This window comes from Melanotaenia boesemani, chromosome 5, assembly GCF_017639745.1.
Source record: "Melanotaenia boesemani isolate fMelBoe1 chromosome 5, fMelBoe1.pri, whole genome shotgun sequence".
Lineage (NCBI taxonomy): Eukaryota > Metazoa > Chordata > Actinopteri > Atheriniformes > Melanotaeniidae > Melanotaenia > Melanotaenia boesemani.
Genome location: NC_055686.1, coordinates 35,586,688 through 35,601,093, shown reverse-complemented (window position 1 = coordinate 35,601,093; position 14,406 = coordinate 35,586,688). Strand labels below are relative to the sequence as shown.

Below are 14,406 nucleotides of genomic sequence, written 5' to 3'. Positions count from 1 at the left end.
TTTGGTTCTGATACAGGTTTTCCTTCCTGGTCCTGGTTCTGATACAAGTTTTCCTTCCTGATTTTGGTTCTGATACAGGTTTTCCTTCCTGGTCCTGGTTCTGATACAAGTTTTCCTTCCTGATTTTGGTTCTAATACAGGTTTTCCTTCCTGGTCCTGGTTCTGATACAAGTTTTCTTTCCTGATCCTGGTTCTGATACAGGTTTTCCTTCCTGGCCCTGGTTCTGATACAGGTTTTCCTTCCTGGTCCTGGTTCTGATACAGGTTTTCCTTCCTGATTTTGGTTCTGATACAGGTTTTCCTTCTTGGTCCTGGTTCTGATACAGGTTTTCCTTCCTGGTCCTGGTTCTGATACAAGTTTTCCTTCCTGATTTTGGTTCTAATACAGGTTTTCCTTCCTGGTCCTGGTTCTGATACAAGTTTTCTTTCCTGATCCTGGTTCTGATACAGGTTTTCCTTCCTGGCCCTGGTTCTGATACAGGTTTTCCTTCCTGGTCCTGGTTCTGATACAGGTTTTCCTTCCTGATTTTGGTTCTGATACAGGTTTTCCTTCTTGGTCCTGGTTCTGATACAAGTTTTCTTTCCTGATCCTGGTTCTGATACAGGTTTTCCTTCCTGGCCCTGGTTCTGATACAGGTTTTCCTTCCTGGTCCTGGTTCTGATACAAGTTTTCTTTCCTGATCCTGGTTCTGATACAGGTTTTCCTTCCTGGTCCTGGTTCTGATACAGGTTTTTCCTTCCTGGTCCTGGTTCTGATACAGGTTTTCCTTCCTGATTTTGGTTCTGATACAGGTTTTCCTTCCTGGTCCTGGTTCTGATACAAGTTTTCTTTCCTGATCCTGGTTCTGATACAGATTTTCCTTCCTGGCCCTGGTTCTGATACAGGTTTTCCTTCCTGGTCCTGGTTCTGATACAGGTTTTCCTTCCTGGCCCTGGTTCTGATACAGGTTCTCCTTCCTGGTTCTGATGCAGGTTTTTCTGCTTGGTTCTTGTTTAAATGGAGGTTTTCCACTATGTTCTTGTGCAGCTCAGGATGGAAAACTGAGTCCAATAAAAGATTTGATCAAATTGAAAAAGATATCTGGCAAAATGTTAGATCACAAGGAAAACAGCAACTATTTAACCTTAATAGTTTCCCTAAATTATTTTATTTTACTGCATGACCAAACCTCACTAACTATGACAATAAGTACAATAAACAAAGTTTTAATAGAGTAAAAAACAAGAAGCCGACTCTATTTTACAGAGGATGTCAATAACCTGACAGAAAACAGTTTTCCTGTTCAGCAGCTTGAAAAACTGATTATGCTGGTTTGTTTGTGGTTTCTGAGGTTTGACTTGGTCATTGGAAGCATTTCAGAGTTATGGGATTTTCGGTAAGAGGTTAAAGCAATAAAAACATGGAGTTACTGTAAGTTTCTGTTTCCCAGAAAGATTGGTGACAGTATCTTTGTTTCTACATCCACTAGGATGTTTGGCTGCCCGGTCACAATCAGAGCTCACACATGACAAGCATGACAAGATTGCTAAACCCTGCATGTCATTTCATTCTACTTTCATTGTTAGTGTCAACACAAACATATAACCATGGTAATTATCCTTAACGTGTAGTAGACCTGTAGTGGTTTGCAACCCTTGTCCCTTCCTTTCCAACTTGTAAGAGATGTTATATTCCTTTAACAAATTATCTGATCAGTTTCTAATCTAATCTACAAATTAACAAGTTAAAAAAAGAAAAAGATTGCGCAATAAGTGTTGAACATGTCTTCAATGAATAACTAGCCAAACTCAGTAGAGGTATGATGCACAAATTATTTACTCATTCACCACGAAGCAGCTCTCTGACAACTGTAATATGACTCAGTGTTTAGGAACTATTTTCAGATAATGATGATATGCAACACGGCAACAAAGCTCATATAGTTATAGATGGATTCATATTAACTTAATAAGTGGACTTATGTAATTATTGTACAAATGATTAATGTTCACATTAATCTAAAGAAACATCAACTGCTGGATTTTCAACATGTTTCCAAATGAAGTTTAATTATGAACCACATGAACGGTTTAAAGTCAACTATGATCCCTTTTGTGCAGAAAAAATCTAATGGAAGAAATTCAGTCAGGTTAGGATTTATAGATGCTTAAAAGTGCCTTGAAGTGACTTTTGTTTTTAAATCACATCAAATCAAATAAAATCAACTTTAACTGAACAGAAACCTGTCGCTCGGTTTATTGATCACTTCATTATTTTGTTAGGAAATAATTTTATGACAATGTTTGTATTTGTTCTGATCGATCAGTTGAAATGTTTCACCGATTTAAAGCATTAATGAAATTATGATATAAACTAAATCTGTAAAGATAGCTGCAGTTTCTGTATCAGATCAGATTTTTTATCCAAATATTTCAGATAAATCTCAGCTCAGAGTTAAACAACCAGGACTAAAGAAACAGAAATATTAATAAATCATTTTAGATGATAAAAAGAAAAGTTCCAGAAAAAAATATTTTAATAACAGAATAAAACAGAACCAAAGTGTTAATGAAGATGAGAGACAGAAAACTTTAGCAGCTGCATCTGATACATGTTTAACAGAGAAAACCAGCCAGAACCAGCTTACAGAACCATAATGTCCTAAAGCAGCGTCATCTATCTACGCAGCAACAGTTTCAGAGGCACCATGAAGGGGTTCAGAGGAGGACACCATTCAAACGCAGCTCCATCCTCTGATTGGCCGGAGGAAGCATGGCTCTGTCCTGATTGGCTCTCGGCTTCACGCCTGCAGTCAGCAGAGATTCCGCCCCTCAGCAACTCTCTTCCTCTGTTGGAGTCTGCAGGAGCCGACATGCCATTATACACCTGAAAAGTGGAAAACAAAGATCAGAGGAGAAAAATGGAAGACCCTAAGTAACAGCAGCTGTGGATGAGAGTCTGGAAGCTCCAGCAAACTGAGCAGGAAGACCTTCTTCTTCCTCTTCCTGGTATCCAAAAACTCTTCCATGGTGAAGATGTGACCTTCCAACACCAGAACACCCTGCAGAGCAGCTCTATAACCTGGATGTTTCCTCCTCCCTGACCAGAAGAGAACTCACATCTGCACACTGGAATTATGTCACTTCCCAGAATTTTCCAAATATGTGGTCATGGAATTTCACCCCGCAGCATCCCTACAAATATTCCCATAATTCCGTAGATTTCAAACTGTGGTACTGGCGCTCCCTCTTGTGGTGTGATGAAGAATCTTCTGAGATTAACCAATTAACAAGTTATGTTCTTTTTTTTTGTCATATTTATCTGATTCAACCATCACGCTTATGTTTTCCATGATCCATCAACATCAAAGAGAAACTGGGAGAGTTCCAGATCTAAACTTTCCAGTGAAAAAGACAGCGGCTATTAAGGATATTTTGGAATATTTCCAATAATGAAAATTCAAGACTTAAAGGAAAGAATTCCTGAACCTGGGCTGCCACATTCCCTCCTCAGCTATGATCTGAACTAGTTTAAACTGGTCTGGATCAGAACCCACCTCAGATCCAGCTTAAACTGAATGAGACCAGAGAAGGAAAACCTGCTGTGGTGTTTGTTTCCGGCAGCATCTATCCTGAAGAGCTCCTACCAGCACATCAGGCCTCACCTGGAGCAGGTGATTCTTCAGCTTGTTGCAATCCAGCAGAGGGAGCTCCTCTGGCAGAGACATCAACAGGTCCAACATGATGGCGCTCTCTGGAGGACAGAGGACAACAAGACGTATTTCAAAGCAGTGAGGTCTCCATCAGGGTGATGGAGCAGCATCCAGAAACAACAGCAGCTCAGTCAGACACAAAAAACTGAAACCTAAATATTTCATCAGCTGATGCCCTACATGAGGAATCACCTGGAACACAAATGATGAAATATACGGCATCAGTCCAACATTTAGTCTGAATATCAGTACACCTGATAAAAAAAACCCATCTCTGATCATCATTTACATAAAACAAAGAAACTCAAACACGTTTAAAATCTGCCATTATACACCTGAAAGGTGGAAAACAAAGATTAGAGGAGAAAGGTAGTCTAAACCGGTAACCAGGAGGTGTAAACTGGTAACCAGGTGGTGTAAACCGGTAACCAGGAGATGTAAACCGGTAACCAGGAGATGTAAACCGGTAACCAGGTGGTGTAAACCGGTAACCAGGAGATGTAAACCAGTAACCAGGAGGTGTAAACCGATAACCAGGTGGTGTAAACCGGTAACCAGGAGGTGTAAACCGGTAACCAGGAGGTGTAAACTGGTAACCAGGTGGTGCAAGGTGGTAACCCAGGTGGTGTAAACCGATAACCAGGAGATGTAAACCGGTAACCAGGTGGTGCAAGATGGTAACCAGGGGGTATAAACCAGTAACCAGTAGGGGTGTGCAATATCATATTGGTTGCAATAATACCAGTAGAAAATATAATACTGTGAGATCACATGATCACACATTTCCAGCATGATGACATCATTTAACTGCGCCTTAACTTGTGTAGCTCAGCTGAACGCATGAACAAGGAAACATGGCAGAGCAAAGAAGTGTACAATATGCAGAATGTTGACTTCGGCTTCAAACTATATATATATAAAGAAAAACTGTGCTTATTAAAATAATTTTGCTGTAACATGCTCTGCTATTTTGTCATGTGCTCCTAAAAACAGCACACTTCTGAAGATAAATCTGGGCAAATACTGGAAGTAGACCTGCCACCACTGCTACCAAACGCTGCCAACTTAGTGAAATGTCACTATATTTATCAAGAATTCAGAACATTCTAGCGACACTTTTTCATAACAGCAGTAACGACAAATCCAGCAACTTTTTCTGGTCCAATTGGAAACTGACACTGAAATCACGTATCGTTCTCATCACATATCGGTGCCATCGTAGATCCCTCCGGTGTAATGTTGAAATAAGTACCCCAGCTGTAAAACCTTGAAACACACTCTTTGGCAGGAGTGCTTTTTCAACACAACACCGTGCCTTGCGTAGCAGTCCCTCAACAGCTACGGGCTTGTCTTTTTTCTTCTTTCCAAATAACTTTATTAACCAACTGGTAGAAACAATAGATGTAACAAAAAAAAAGCTTCACATATATATTTTTTTTACCTAAGTCAGACAAACGGTGGAAAGATGTTACTGAAGCTGTGATTTCTTCTTTAGCCAAAGACATCAACATCGTTTGTGATGTAACTGACATCTGTTAAAAAAATACTGGTAATATCATTTTTTGCCAATCTGAAAGTGTCCAGGTGGTGTAAACCAGTAATGGGGGGATGTAAACTGGCAACCAGGTTCTGACTCACCCATGGGTGTGAGACAACAGGTCCCATTTGGTTTCTGGCTCTCACTCAGGAACATGTAGATCTTCTCAAAGTCCACCACGTACTTTACTCCCATTGTCCTCATGGTGGAGGGATATTTACTAGTTTTTCCAAATTTTGTGTGGGACGCTGCCATGGAGAAGGAGACTCGGGGGGTGGGTTGGGTGGAGGAGGAGCTGGTGGAGGCTTCAGATGGTGGGCTAGTAGACACAGTGGTTACGGGACTTTGTTCTGATGTGGTCTGTGGTCCTGCAGAGCTGGTTGTGATAGGTCCTGGAACTGGATCCTGCTGGTTGGAGGTAACAGGAGGTCTCTGAGGAGGACAGCGTTTACTTTTCTTAACTTGATCCTGTTGAGAAGGTGCTGGGGATCTGCTGGATGGGCCTTTCCTTGATGCTGGAGTCTTATCTGACCGGAGAAGACGGGCCATACAAAGAATGTGACACGAGAAGGTAAAGATATGAGATGTTCAAGCCAACGTCAGTTTACAGGGTTCTCTTTATCAGACTCACCTTTAACAAGAACCACATCTTGGACCGGCATACGGGGCATTGGTCTCATAGGGATGATGCGACCAGGGGGAGGATCTTCAGTGGGGGGTCTGTGGACTTGTGGGGGGTCACAGTTCCTCAGAGTGCAGGGCTCCGTGGATGACACCGTCAGCATCTGAGGGACAGAGACCAGGTTCAGAACTTCTCCTCCAACTGGAGGTCATCTTTATCAGTCTGTCTCCACTACAGGTTGTCCTCCTCCTTCTCATCAACACCATGTTAGAGGCCCCACAGAGATGAGCCAACCATGAAGGCTGTGACACCCACAGACGCAGTTCTCAACAGGTTAGCAGACTCTGCTCAGATCAATATTCAAACACCACAGAAGAAAAAAGAAAAAAAGAGACGAAAAAGTATAAGAAAAAGCAGCAGGTAAAGGAGAGATGAGGTCATCAGGGTGTAATAAAAGAAAAATCACCCATATCAGCTTGACCATACCTGGCAGAAAGCAGAAGAAGCAGAAAAAGAAATAGAAGAAGAATTTTCCTCATCACTGTGTAAATGTTAACAGCACAGACATTTATACATAGACGGCACATCGACTATTGCGGCTAAATATCCAACGTCAACTTGCTCAGCCGCAGCAGGCTAAACAGGGGAGTGAACTTGACGCGCACTACGTACCTCATGTCTCGCAATTGTTTATTCATACTTTCACATAATCCAATATTATCCTTATTTACGTGAGTACAAAACAATGCATATTCCATGGTTCTATGACTAACATAATTTCTTACATCCTCTCAAACCCTTATGCAGTCAACAAACAATAACGCTCCCCGGCTCACCCCACCTCTACATCATCAAGAACCGACCAAGCGCCCAGGTGACAGCAATTATTTATCACCACTTAAGACCCAAGTGCCACACCCACTTCCCAAACACCAATTAAGTGTGTACACATCAACAAAGTACAAACATGAAACATGTTTATAGTTATGGCTCCTACATCGACCACCTCAGCCCGCTGCGGCGGCACATCAACACATCCGCCATCTTGGTACTGGCAATAGAGCTTGTTAGACATTCACAAATGAAAGGCTGTTTAGTTTAAACTGGATTATATATTTATAAAAAATCAGCTGACTGAGTTTTAATATTTTTGCTATGGTGAAAAAAGTTTGAAACTGTAACCTAATTGTTAATCAGTAATCACTGAAAGGCAATAGACTGAGATTTATTGGGATTAAAGTAAGTTAAACACTTAATGGGTGAGGGAAATGATTGTCAAAGACAAAACCAGGTAATTGCCAGAAATAGATGTGGTAGAATTTTTACTTTTTAACACAGTAGATATAGATTATATACAGTATATATCTATATACAATAGACTCATATCCTGTGGTTTAAAATGCATCCCTATATAAAGTAGTAAAGCCTAATTTGTTGTAGATTAATGTATCTATATGTAGATCTATTTTATTATTGACAGTTAAATGGCACAGAATGTAAATTTTACACATAATTTTGAAACATCATACTATGAAAACTAATATAAATTTTTTTAAGAAATGAATTGCACAGTGAACCCTCCACCCCAACAGTAGTAAATGTTGTTATAGTGAACCCTGCACCACTGACAAGGTGTCATTCAGATGCATCAGATTATTTCTGAAGAGGGACTAAAGCCTCTTGCATATGAGAGGATAAGTGAAAAACCTGGGCGTCATTTTTGACTCCGACCTTAGTTTTATCCCACATATTAAGAATACCACAAAAATTGTTTTTTATCATCTCAAAAATATAGCCAGAGTCCACCCTATTCTCTCTCAGGGCAACACGGAGACGCTAATGCATGCTCTTTTCACGAGTCGCATAGACTACTGTAATGCCCTGCTTTCTGGTCTTTCCAAAAAGAGTATTTCGGCTCTGCAATAACTACAAAATTCAGCAGCACGTGTCCTGGCAAAGACCAGGGGGCGGGCATACATTACACCCGTTTTAAGGTCACCGCAATGGCTCCCCATGTGTTTCAGGATCGATTTTAAGGTTCTTTTACTAGTTTACAAATGCCTCAATGGTTTTGGGCCTTCTTACCTTTCTGACCTGCTTTTACCTTACAAATCCTCACGGAACCTGAGATCCTCTGGCACTGGTCTTCTAATCCTTCCTAGAGTCAGGACACGTACCCACGGGGAGGCATCTTTTCAATATTATGGCCCCTGCCTCTGGAACAACCTGCCGGAGGACCTCAGGACTTCAGAGTGTTCATGTTTTTAAGAATAGGCTCAAAACTCACCTTTTTAATTTGGCTTTTACTTAGCTTTTATTGTTTAGGTGTGGATATTTTTATTTATTAATTAATTTATTTTTATTATTTTATTCTATTATTAATTCTTTCTAGTTTTTACTGTTTATATATATATATATATATCTCAGAGTGAGCCCTCTGCACTGGGAGCTGGGTCGGCCATGTGTGCAGGGGCGCCTTCCTTGGTATTGGTCTCTTGTCTGGTGCCTGTGGTGGTGCCCTGGCTCCTGGGATAGTGTTTTGGCTCCTCTGTGCTCAGCTACATATTAATCTGAATGTGTGAGTGTGAAAATATATATGTGGTGATGGAGATGGGGGGAAGGGAGCATGATGGGAAGGGGGTTGGTGGGCTATTCTTTTTAATTCTTTTAAAACCTGTAAAGCACTTTGTGCTACATTTCATTGTATGAAAAGCGCTTTATAAATAAAGTTTGATTTGATATAATTAACAATTTATGCTGGATAACAACATTGTATGACTACATATGTCTATGGTTTACAGTACAGAAGAAAAAGAAGAAAATAAAAATGTGTAAATGTTAACAGTACCTGACAGAAAGCTGTAGAAATGGTCTTTTCCAGACCTCCAGTCACAGATGAAGACATGTGAATCCACTCCTCGATGGGCTTCCTCACCCTCTCCTCTTCCCTCCTCCTCGTCTTCAGCTTCAGACTGGCCCAGGACACCACCTTGGTCTTCAGAGAATCCACCATGGAACGGATCTGCGGGGTGGGGTCACAGGTCTTCATCTACACCTAACTTCGGGGGAAAATCGTCTAACTGGTTTCTAAATTTATTCTGGTCCAATTTCTGGCCTGTTATTTGATGTATTAGATCAACTCATTCACTATCCAGTCAGTGAACGCATCACCTGGTTCTACAACCAGCTTACCTCTGAAACGGATCGAGTAGTAACATATCTCCTAAGTTGATCATAGTTGATGTCTCCCTTTGCCGCGGTTTTGCTGAGCCTTCTCAGGCCGTTCAGTAGCTTCCTTCGCTCCACATGGCTCCACTTACCAGACGGTCTCCGAGACCGCTGCGGGCCCGTCGCTTCAGGTTGCGGATCGCAGTGTCGTTTACCGCGAGTCCGAGGAGGAGGCTTCATCCCAGTCGCTGCTGACCCAGAGAGGTCCTACACAGAAAACCTAGACCGGAAGATGATTTTTTTCCTTCTTCTTCTATTTAAACCAAAGCTCACACAACTAACTTCACAGTTTTGTATACAGATATAACGCTAACTTTGTTTCCCTACTCAAACCGGCGCATCTCTAAAATCACGTGACTCTTCTTCTTCGATCGGTTATTACTTGACTGCTGAGGCACGTCCGGGCTCATTATCGCCACCAAGCGGAGCGGGGAAGGAATCAGGAATCCTATTATTAGGGTCCGAGCCATACAAAGTATGGCAAGGCCCTATTGTTCTCCTCCTAAGCATTTCGACGCCAAATTTGACCCCCTAAACACCCATGAAAAGTTGTGAAACTTGGCACACACGTCAAGCCCGGCGAAAATCGGATATTATAAGGTCCGCATACTATTCAATGCAAAATTGGCTCAACAGCGCCACCTAGAGTCACCAAAAATCACCACATGAATGGGGCCCAGGAAGTCTACTTCAACGTAGGAAGACGAAACTCGGCACACACGTGTACCACCCCGTGTTGACCAAAAAACTCAATGTAACACCTGTCGCCATGGCAACGGGGTGCCCGCCATCTTGGCGTGTGCGGCCATTTTTTGGCCATTTTTTCCACTTTACACACATCGTATTTGAACAAACTAGTCTGAGGGGATTCGTGCGATTGACTCCAAACTTGGTGGGAAGCTTCCTGACAAGTTGGGGACCAAACGCTCCTCAAATCTTTCTAATAGCAGAAAGCATGTTACCGTGGCAACAGACGGAAAAACGCCTTCTCGCCATGAAACACGGTTTGCTCATATCTCCACAGAAATACTTGGTATCTCCACCAAACTTGACAGTATTCATACGTGTGACACCCCAAGTCCAGCAAAGAAGTCAATCGAACACCTGTTGCCATGACAACGGTGTGCCCGCCATCTTGGATTTCACTGCCATTTGAACGAACTAGTCTGAGGCGATTCGTGCCACCGACTCCATACTTGGTGGGAACCTTCCTCACAAGTTGGGGACCAAACGCTATTCAAATCTTTCAAATAGCAGAAAGCGTGTTACCGTGGCAACCCACGGAAAAACGCCTTCTCGCCATGAAACACGGTTTCCTCATATCTCCATAGGAATACATGGGAACTGCACCATACTTGACAGGATTCATACACGTTGGGTCCTTAACGCATTACACCACCTGTTGTCATGGCGACATCGGGTGGCGGGGTCCAGGCCGCTCGGACCCGATGGATGCCGCTTGCGGCTTTAATTATTATTACCTTCGCCAAAGCGGAGTTTGTTGTCGGCGGCATTTGGTGTGTCCTCCTGTTTGTTAGCAACATCACTCAAAAAATATATATATATATATATAATGATAATAACAATCTTCTTAAAATTTTCTTTTGTGTTTCTCTTAATTAATGACTTCTCTTCATGTTCTGCTCTGCAAGAACTAAAAAATCAAAATGAACATCAGTCAGCAACAGTGTTGTACATGAACGCGTTTAATGAATATGTTCATTTTTCTCTGAATGCTGAACTGAACTCAACACAACTGTAAATGATGAACTTGAATATGAACTTATTCGGATTATGTGAGGTTCAGTAACAGTCAATGCCTACATTTTCACAAGTGCTATACCAACTTCACGCTACGTTACCCACCAAGCACTGCACACCATGGATGTATTATAAGAACTGGATAACGGACTGAAAATGGCGGCCCATTCATTTCTATGGAAGTTGCTCACCCAGCGCATACGCCGAAAAAGTTCTCAGGCTTCCGGGTTACTTCCGCATATTGGGCCCATAGAGCATGCGCAGTAGTGTCACCTCCCATCATGCTTCACGTCACTGTGAACGAGCAATGCGCAGCCCAGTGATCTGATCCAGCGACGCGCGGTCACGACATTAATCTGCAGTATGAGAGCTGTACAAACTCAGATGATGATTTTCTACGGCACACGATCGGACCTCGATGTAAAGTAATGATATAATATACGTGGAAAAAGTTGTGTAGTAATTGTTAAAATGATGGTTTGTTTTAATCTGATGAATTTCTATATGGGATTCGTAATAGCCCAATATAAGTCAGTCTATATTGTATATTTGTATAATCCCGTGTCAAATTTTCACGATGACTTACAATTCCTACCTTTATTCATGAATAATTTCAGGCACGTCTTTTGTAATAAATGTTAGAAGTCCTTGTTAATGCATTATTTCATTGTGCTACCCATGCATATTCTCTTTATTTTTCTGCTATTCCCTGGATGACACCAAGATTATCAATTGCGTCTCTTAAAATGTTCCTTTCTTGTGTTTTGCCGGATTCCACTTTGTTAAATGCTGCAGTTTTTTAATTGACAAAGAAAAAAAAACTTTGTTTAAACTGAGGACTATGTTAAGGAAAACTAGGCCACTTGGGTTATCACCATTCCATATTTATTATGTAGTTATGTATTTTATGTATCGTGATTTCCGTTAGGGATTGAAAATGGTTTTGTAGGCTATTTTACCTAACTTGGCGACATTGTGTCGCTGTCATGAAATGGCTCAACACTCCCAAAATATTTAACTGTATATGTATAACAAAATATCACTGACAGCGATGCGTCAAGACTGTTATTCATATTTTATTTGAACTAACGAAAATAGAATAGCAGCTCATAAGACAAAATATTTTAATTAAAAAAAATTCTATTGCCCTCTGGGTGAACAGTGTGATTAAACTACTTAACAAAAAGTGAACTAATGTGAACCAAAATATAAGAAATTAACAAATAAAAAAAAAAGCCACCCTCACTTTCCCCGATCTATTCATGGGCTGAATCTCTCTTTACATAAAATAAACCAGTAAAACGCACTATCAGGTGGTTTAAACAGGTGGTCGTAACTACAACCTAGAGCTAATTAGGATTTAGGTCACAATACGTTTAAAAACAGGAACTATCATGCATGTAATATCAAACATTAAGAATACAAATGTATTAAGTTACTCGATATCAGAAAAAAGAAACTTAACTTTAACTTAACTTTTACGAACAGCTTTCCCATCATATTGAAGTCAACAGCCGTCCTCCTCGCTCCCGACACAGCATGACCGCGCTTCGGCAGTGCATGTGCACAGCCGTGACGTCACCGGAGAAATAGAGACTTTTCTGTGGCTTTTATGGCCTTTTGAAAAATAATTGACGGATTAAATGTCCATGAATTAAAAATATTGAATAGAAAGATTAGTAATTAGCTGTGTTTAAAGCTGAAGACGTCCTGTCAACAGTTTTACAGCCGTGTCTTTTACCATTGTGGCCTATGGGAAAAATGCTTTTTGGGCCCCATGGGATTTTTTGTTGCAGTACCACGAGTGGCCACTGGGAAAAATCGGCGTGCCGCCATTGTTCAGTCCGTTATCCAGTTCTTATAATACATCCATGCTGCACACTCGCACATAATGAACCAGCAATGCTCCTCTGCAACGCTGGTGCAGTCCTGCTCTGAAATGGCAAGTAAAGGTAAAAGGAGAAGCTGCTGATGCAGTGTGTGCATCACAAGCTTTGTGTGCTTATGATTACCTACGTGAATTTTACTGTCTGCAGAAGATTCCAACAGTAAACATCTAACATTTTTATGCAAGTTGTCTGCTTGTACTTAAAAAACAAGTTAAACATCAGCTTCATCAACAGTCTTTCATTATCTTTCGTTATTATTTAAACTGGTTAAAAATGGTGAACTATGAATGTGAACTATTAATTTTAAACTGAATGAACTGAACTTTGAACTAGTTCATGAGAAACATGAACTTTCACAACACTGTTCAGTGTCCTCCAGCATGATTCTTCAGATACATCAGTCTATTTATCTTTTAGCCATGACCTTAGGAAGGAAGAAATAACTACTGATTTAGACTTATTAACTTTAAATTAAAAAAAAAGAAAGATTTTTTTATTTATTTTCTGTTCTGGGGTAAAACAATACAGTTTTATCCAAACAGAGAGGTCATGAAGTCTGTTTGTCCCGAGAAAATGAAACAACCACAATTAACATTTCTTTTCTGAATTTCGAGATGTATGCAAAGTCTTTGTGTTTTGTTCTAGTATCAATGTCAAACTACTTCTGAGCATATATTATGTATTGGTCTGTTGCCATTAGCCTTGATCTGGGTGCTCTTTTGTTATAATCTTATCGTTTTGTCATTGTTTTGTGTTTAAATATGTTTGATGTTGTTTAGTTGTCTTTTGTTGATTTTTTATTAATTAATAATAAAAAAAGATGATTAAACCAGAGTCTAACAATGGCCAATGCATCTGAGGAGGACTTAATGATTTATAAAAAAAAATAAACAAATAAAATAAACTATATGATATTGAAAAAGGTCTAATATTAATTTGTTTTTTACTTAATTGAATGGATTATAAAAATAAAGTTATCCGTACTATCCATCAGAAAAGTGTCCATTTATATGTCATTCATCCAGAATTTGAAACTTCACAGGTTAAATATTAAACATGACCTACTAGACATTTACTGGAGCATAAATTCTAACATCACTTTGTAAAACAACACATTTGTTCAAACAGATTTTTAAAAAGCTATAGAAATTTTTTCTGCGAATAAAAATGAAGATGAGTGAAGTCTAAATATTTGCCTTTTATTCTGCTGGTTTTTCCAACGTGAACTCCAAATTCAGATTAGATCAAAAATCCATCATCTGACTGTATTTATTACAACTATCTGAGTTTCAGGTAAAATTATTTTCTAACGTCAATGCATATGAATTTATAATCTGATTTGATCCTGAGTTCTCTATTAGTCTTTTTTCGGAAGCCTGTTTCTTTACCATCATTTATTATATTACTTGGGTTCCAGTTTCAGTTGCAGTAACAGGCTTAGAAAAATAATTTGATGCAACATAATATTTCATAAACATAGCAGGTCCCAATGAAAATGTGATCTGAACACACCAGAAAATTTCCTACAACTTTTACCAAAGCAGAAACACACCCACAGAAAAAACAGGGCTGCTAGTCATTAAGAGTTTTTAAATAATAACCAAATCAAAAGACATAACAGCGACCAGATACTAACTCACAGGAAAAATAAAAAAAATAAATAAATAAATAAAAAAA

At 40.0% G+C, this 14,406-nt stretch overlaps 1 protein-coding gene across 1 annotated transcript; it reads right to left on the bottom strand.

Moving 5' to 3' along the window:
* Nucleotides 1–1,861: 1,861 nt before the first annotated feature.
* On the bottom strand, nt 1,862–9,462 carry snapc2 (small nuclear RNA activating complex, polypeptide 2). Its single transcript, XM_041984859.1, has 6 exons — nt 9,044–9,462; nt 8,700–8,873; nt 5,861–6,014; nt 5,331–5,756; nt 3,645–3,733; nt 1,862–2,866 (listed from the first exon to the last, which is right to left on the bottom strand). Exons 1-6 carry the CDS (start codon nt 9,257–9,259, stop codon nt 2,657–2,659), a joined length of 1,269 nt encoding a protein of 422 aa, XP_041840793.1. The 5' UTR covers nt 9,260–9,462; the 3' UTR covers nt 1,862–2,656.
* Nucleotides 9,463–14,406: the final 4,944 nt, after the last annotated feature.

Excerpts from the sequence above, each read along its gene's own strand:
- snapc2 (XM_041984859.1), bottom strand. The coding sequence starts at position 9,259 with ATGAAGCCTCCTCCTCGGACTCGCGGTAAACGACACTGCGATCCGCAA. Across the intron at positions 8,874-9,043 it reads CTACTCGATCCGTTTCAGAG|ATCCGTTCCATGGTGGATTC; the intron begins GTAAGCTGGTTG and ends CCCACCCCGCAG. Across the intron at positions 5,757-5,860 it reads AGATGTGGTTCTTGTTAAAG|ATAAGACTCCAGCATCAAGG; the intron begins GTGAGTCTGATA and ends TTCTCCGGTCAG.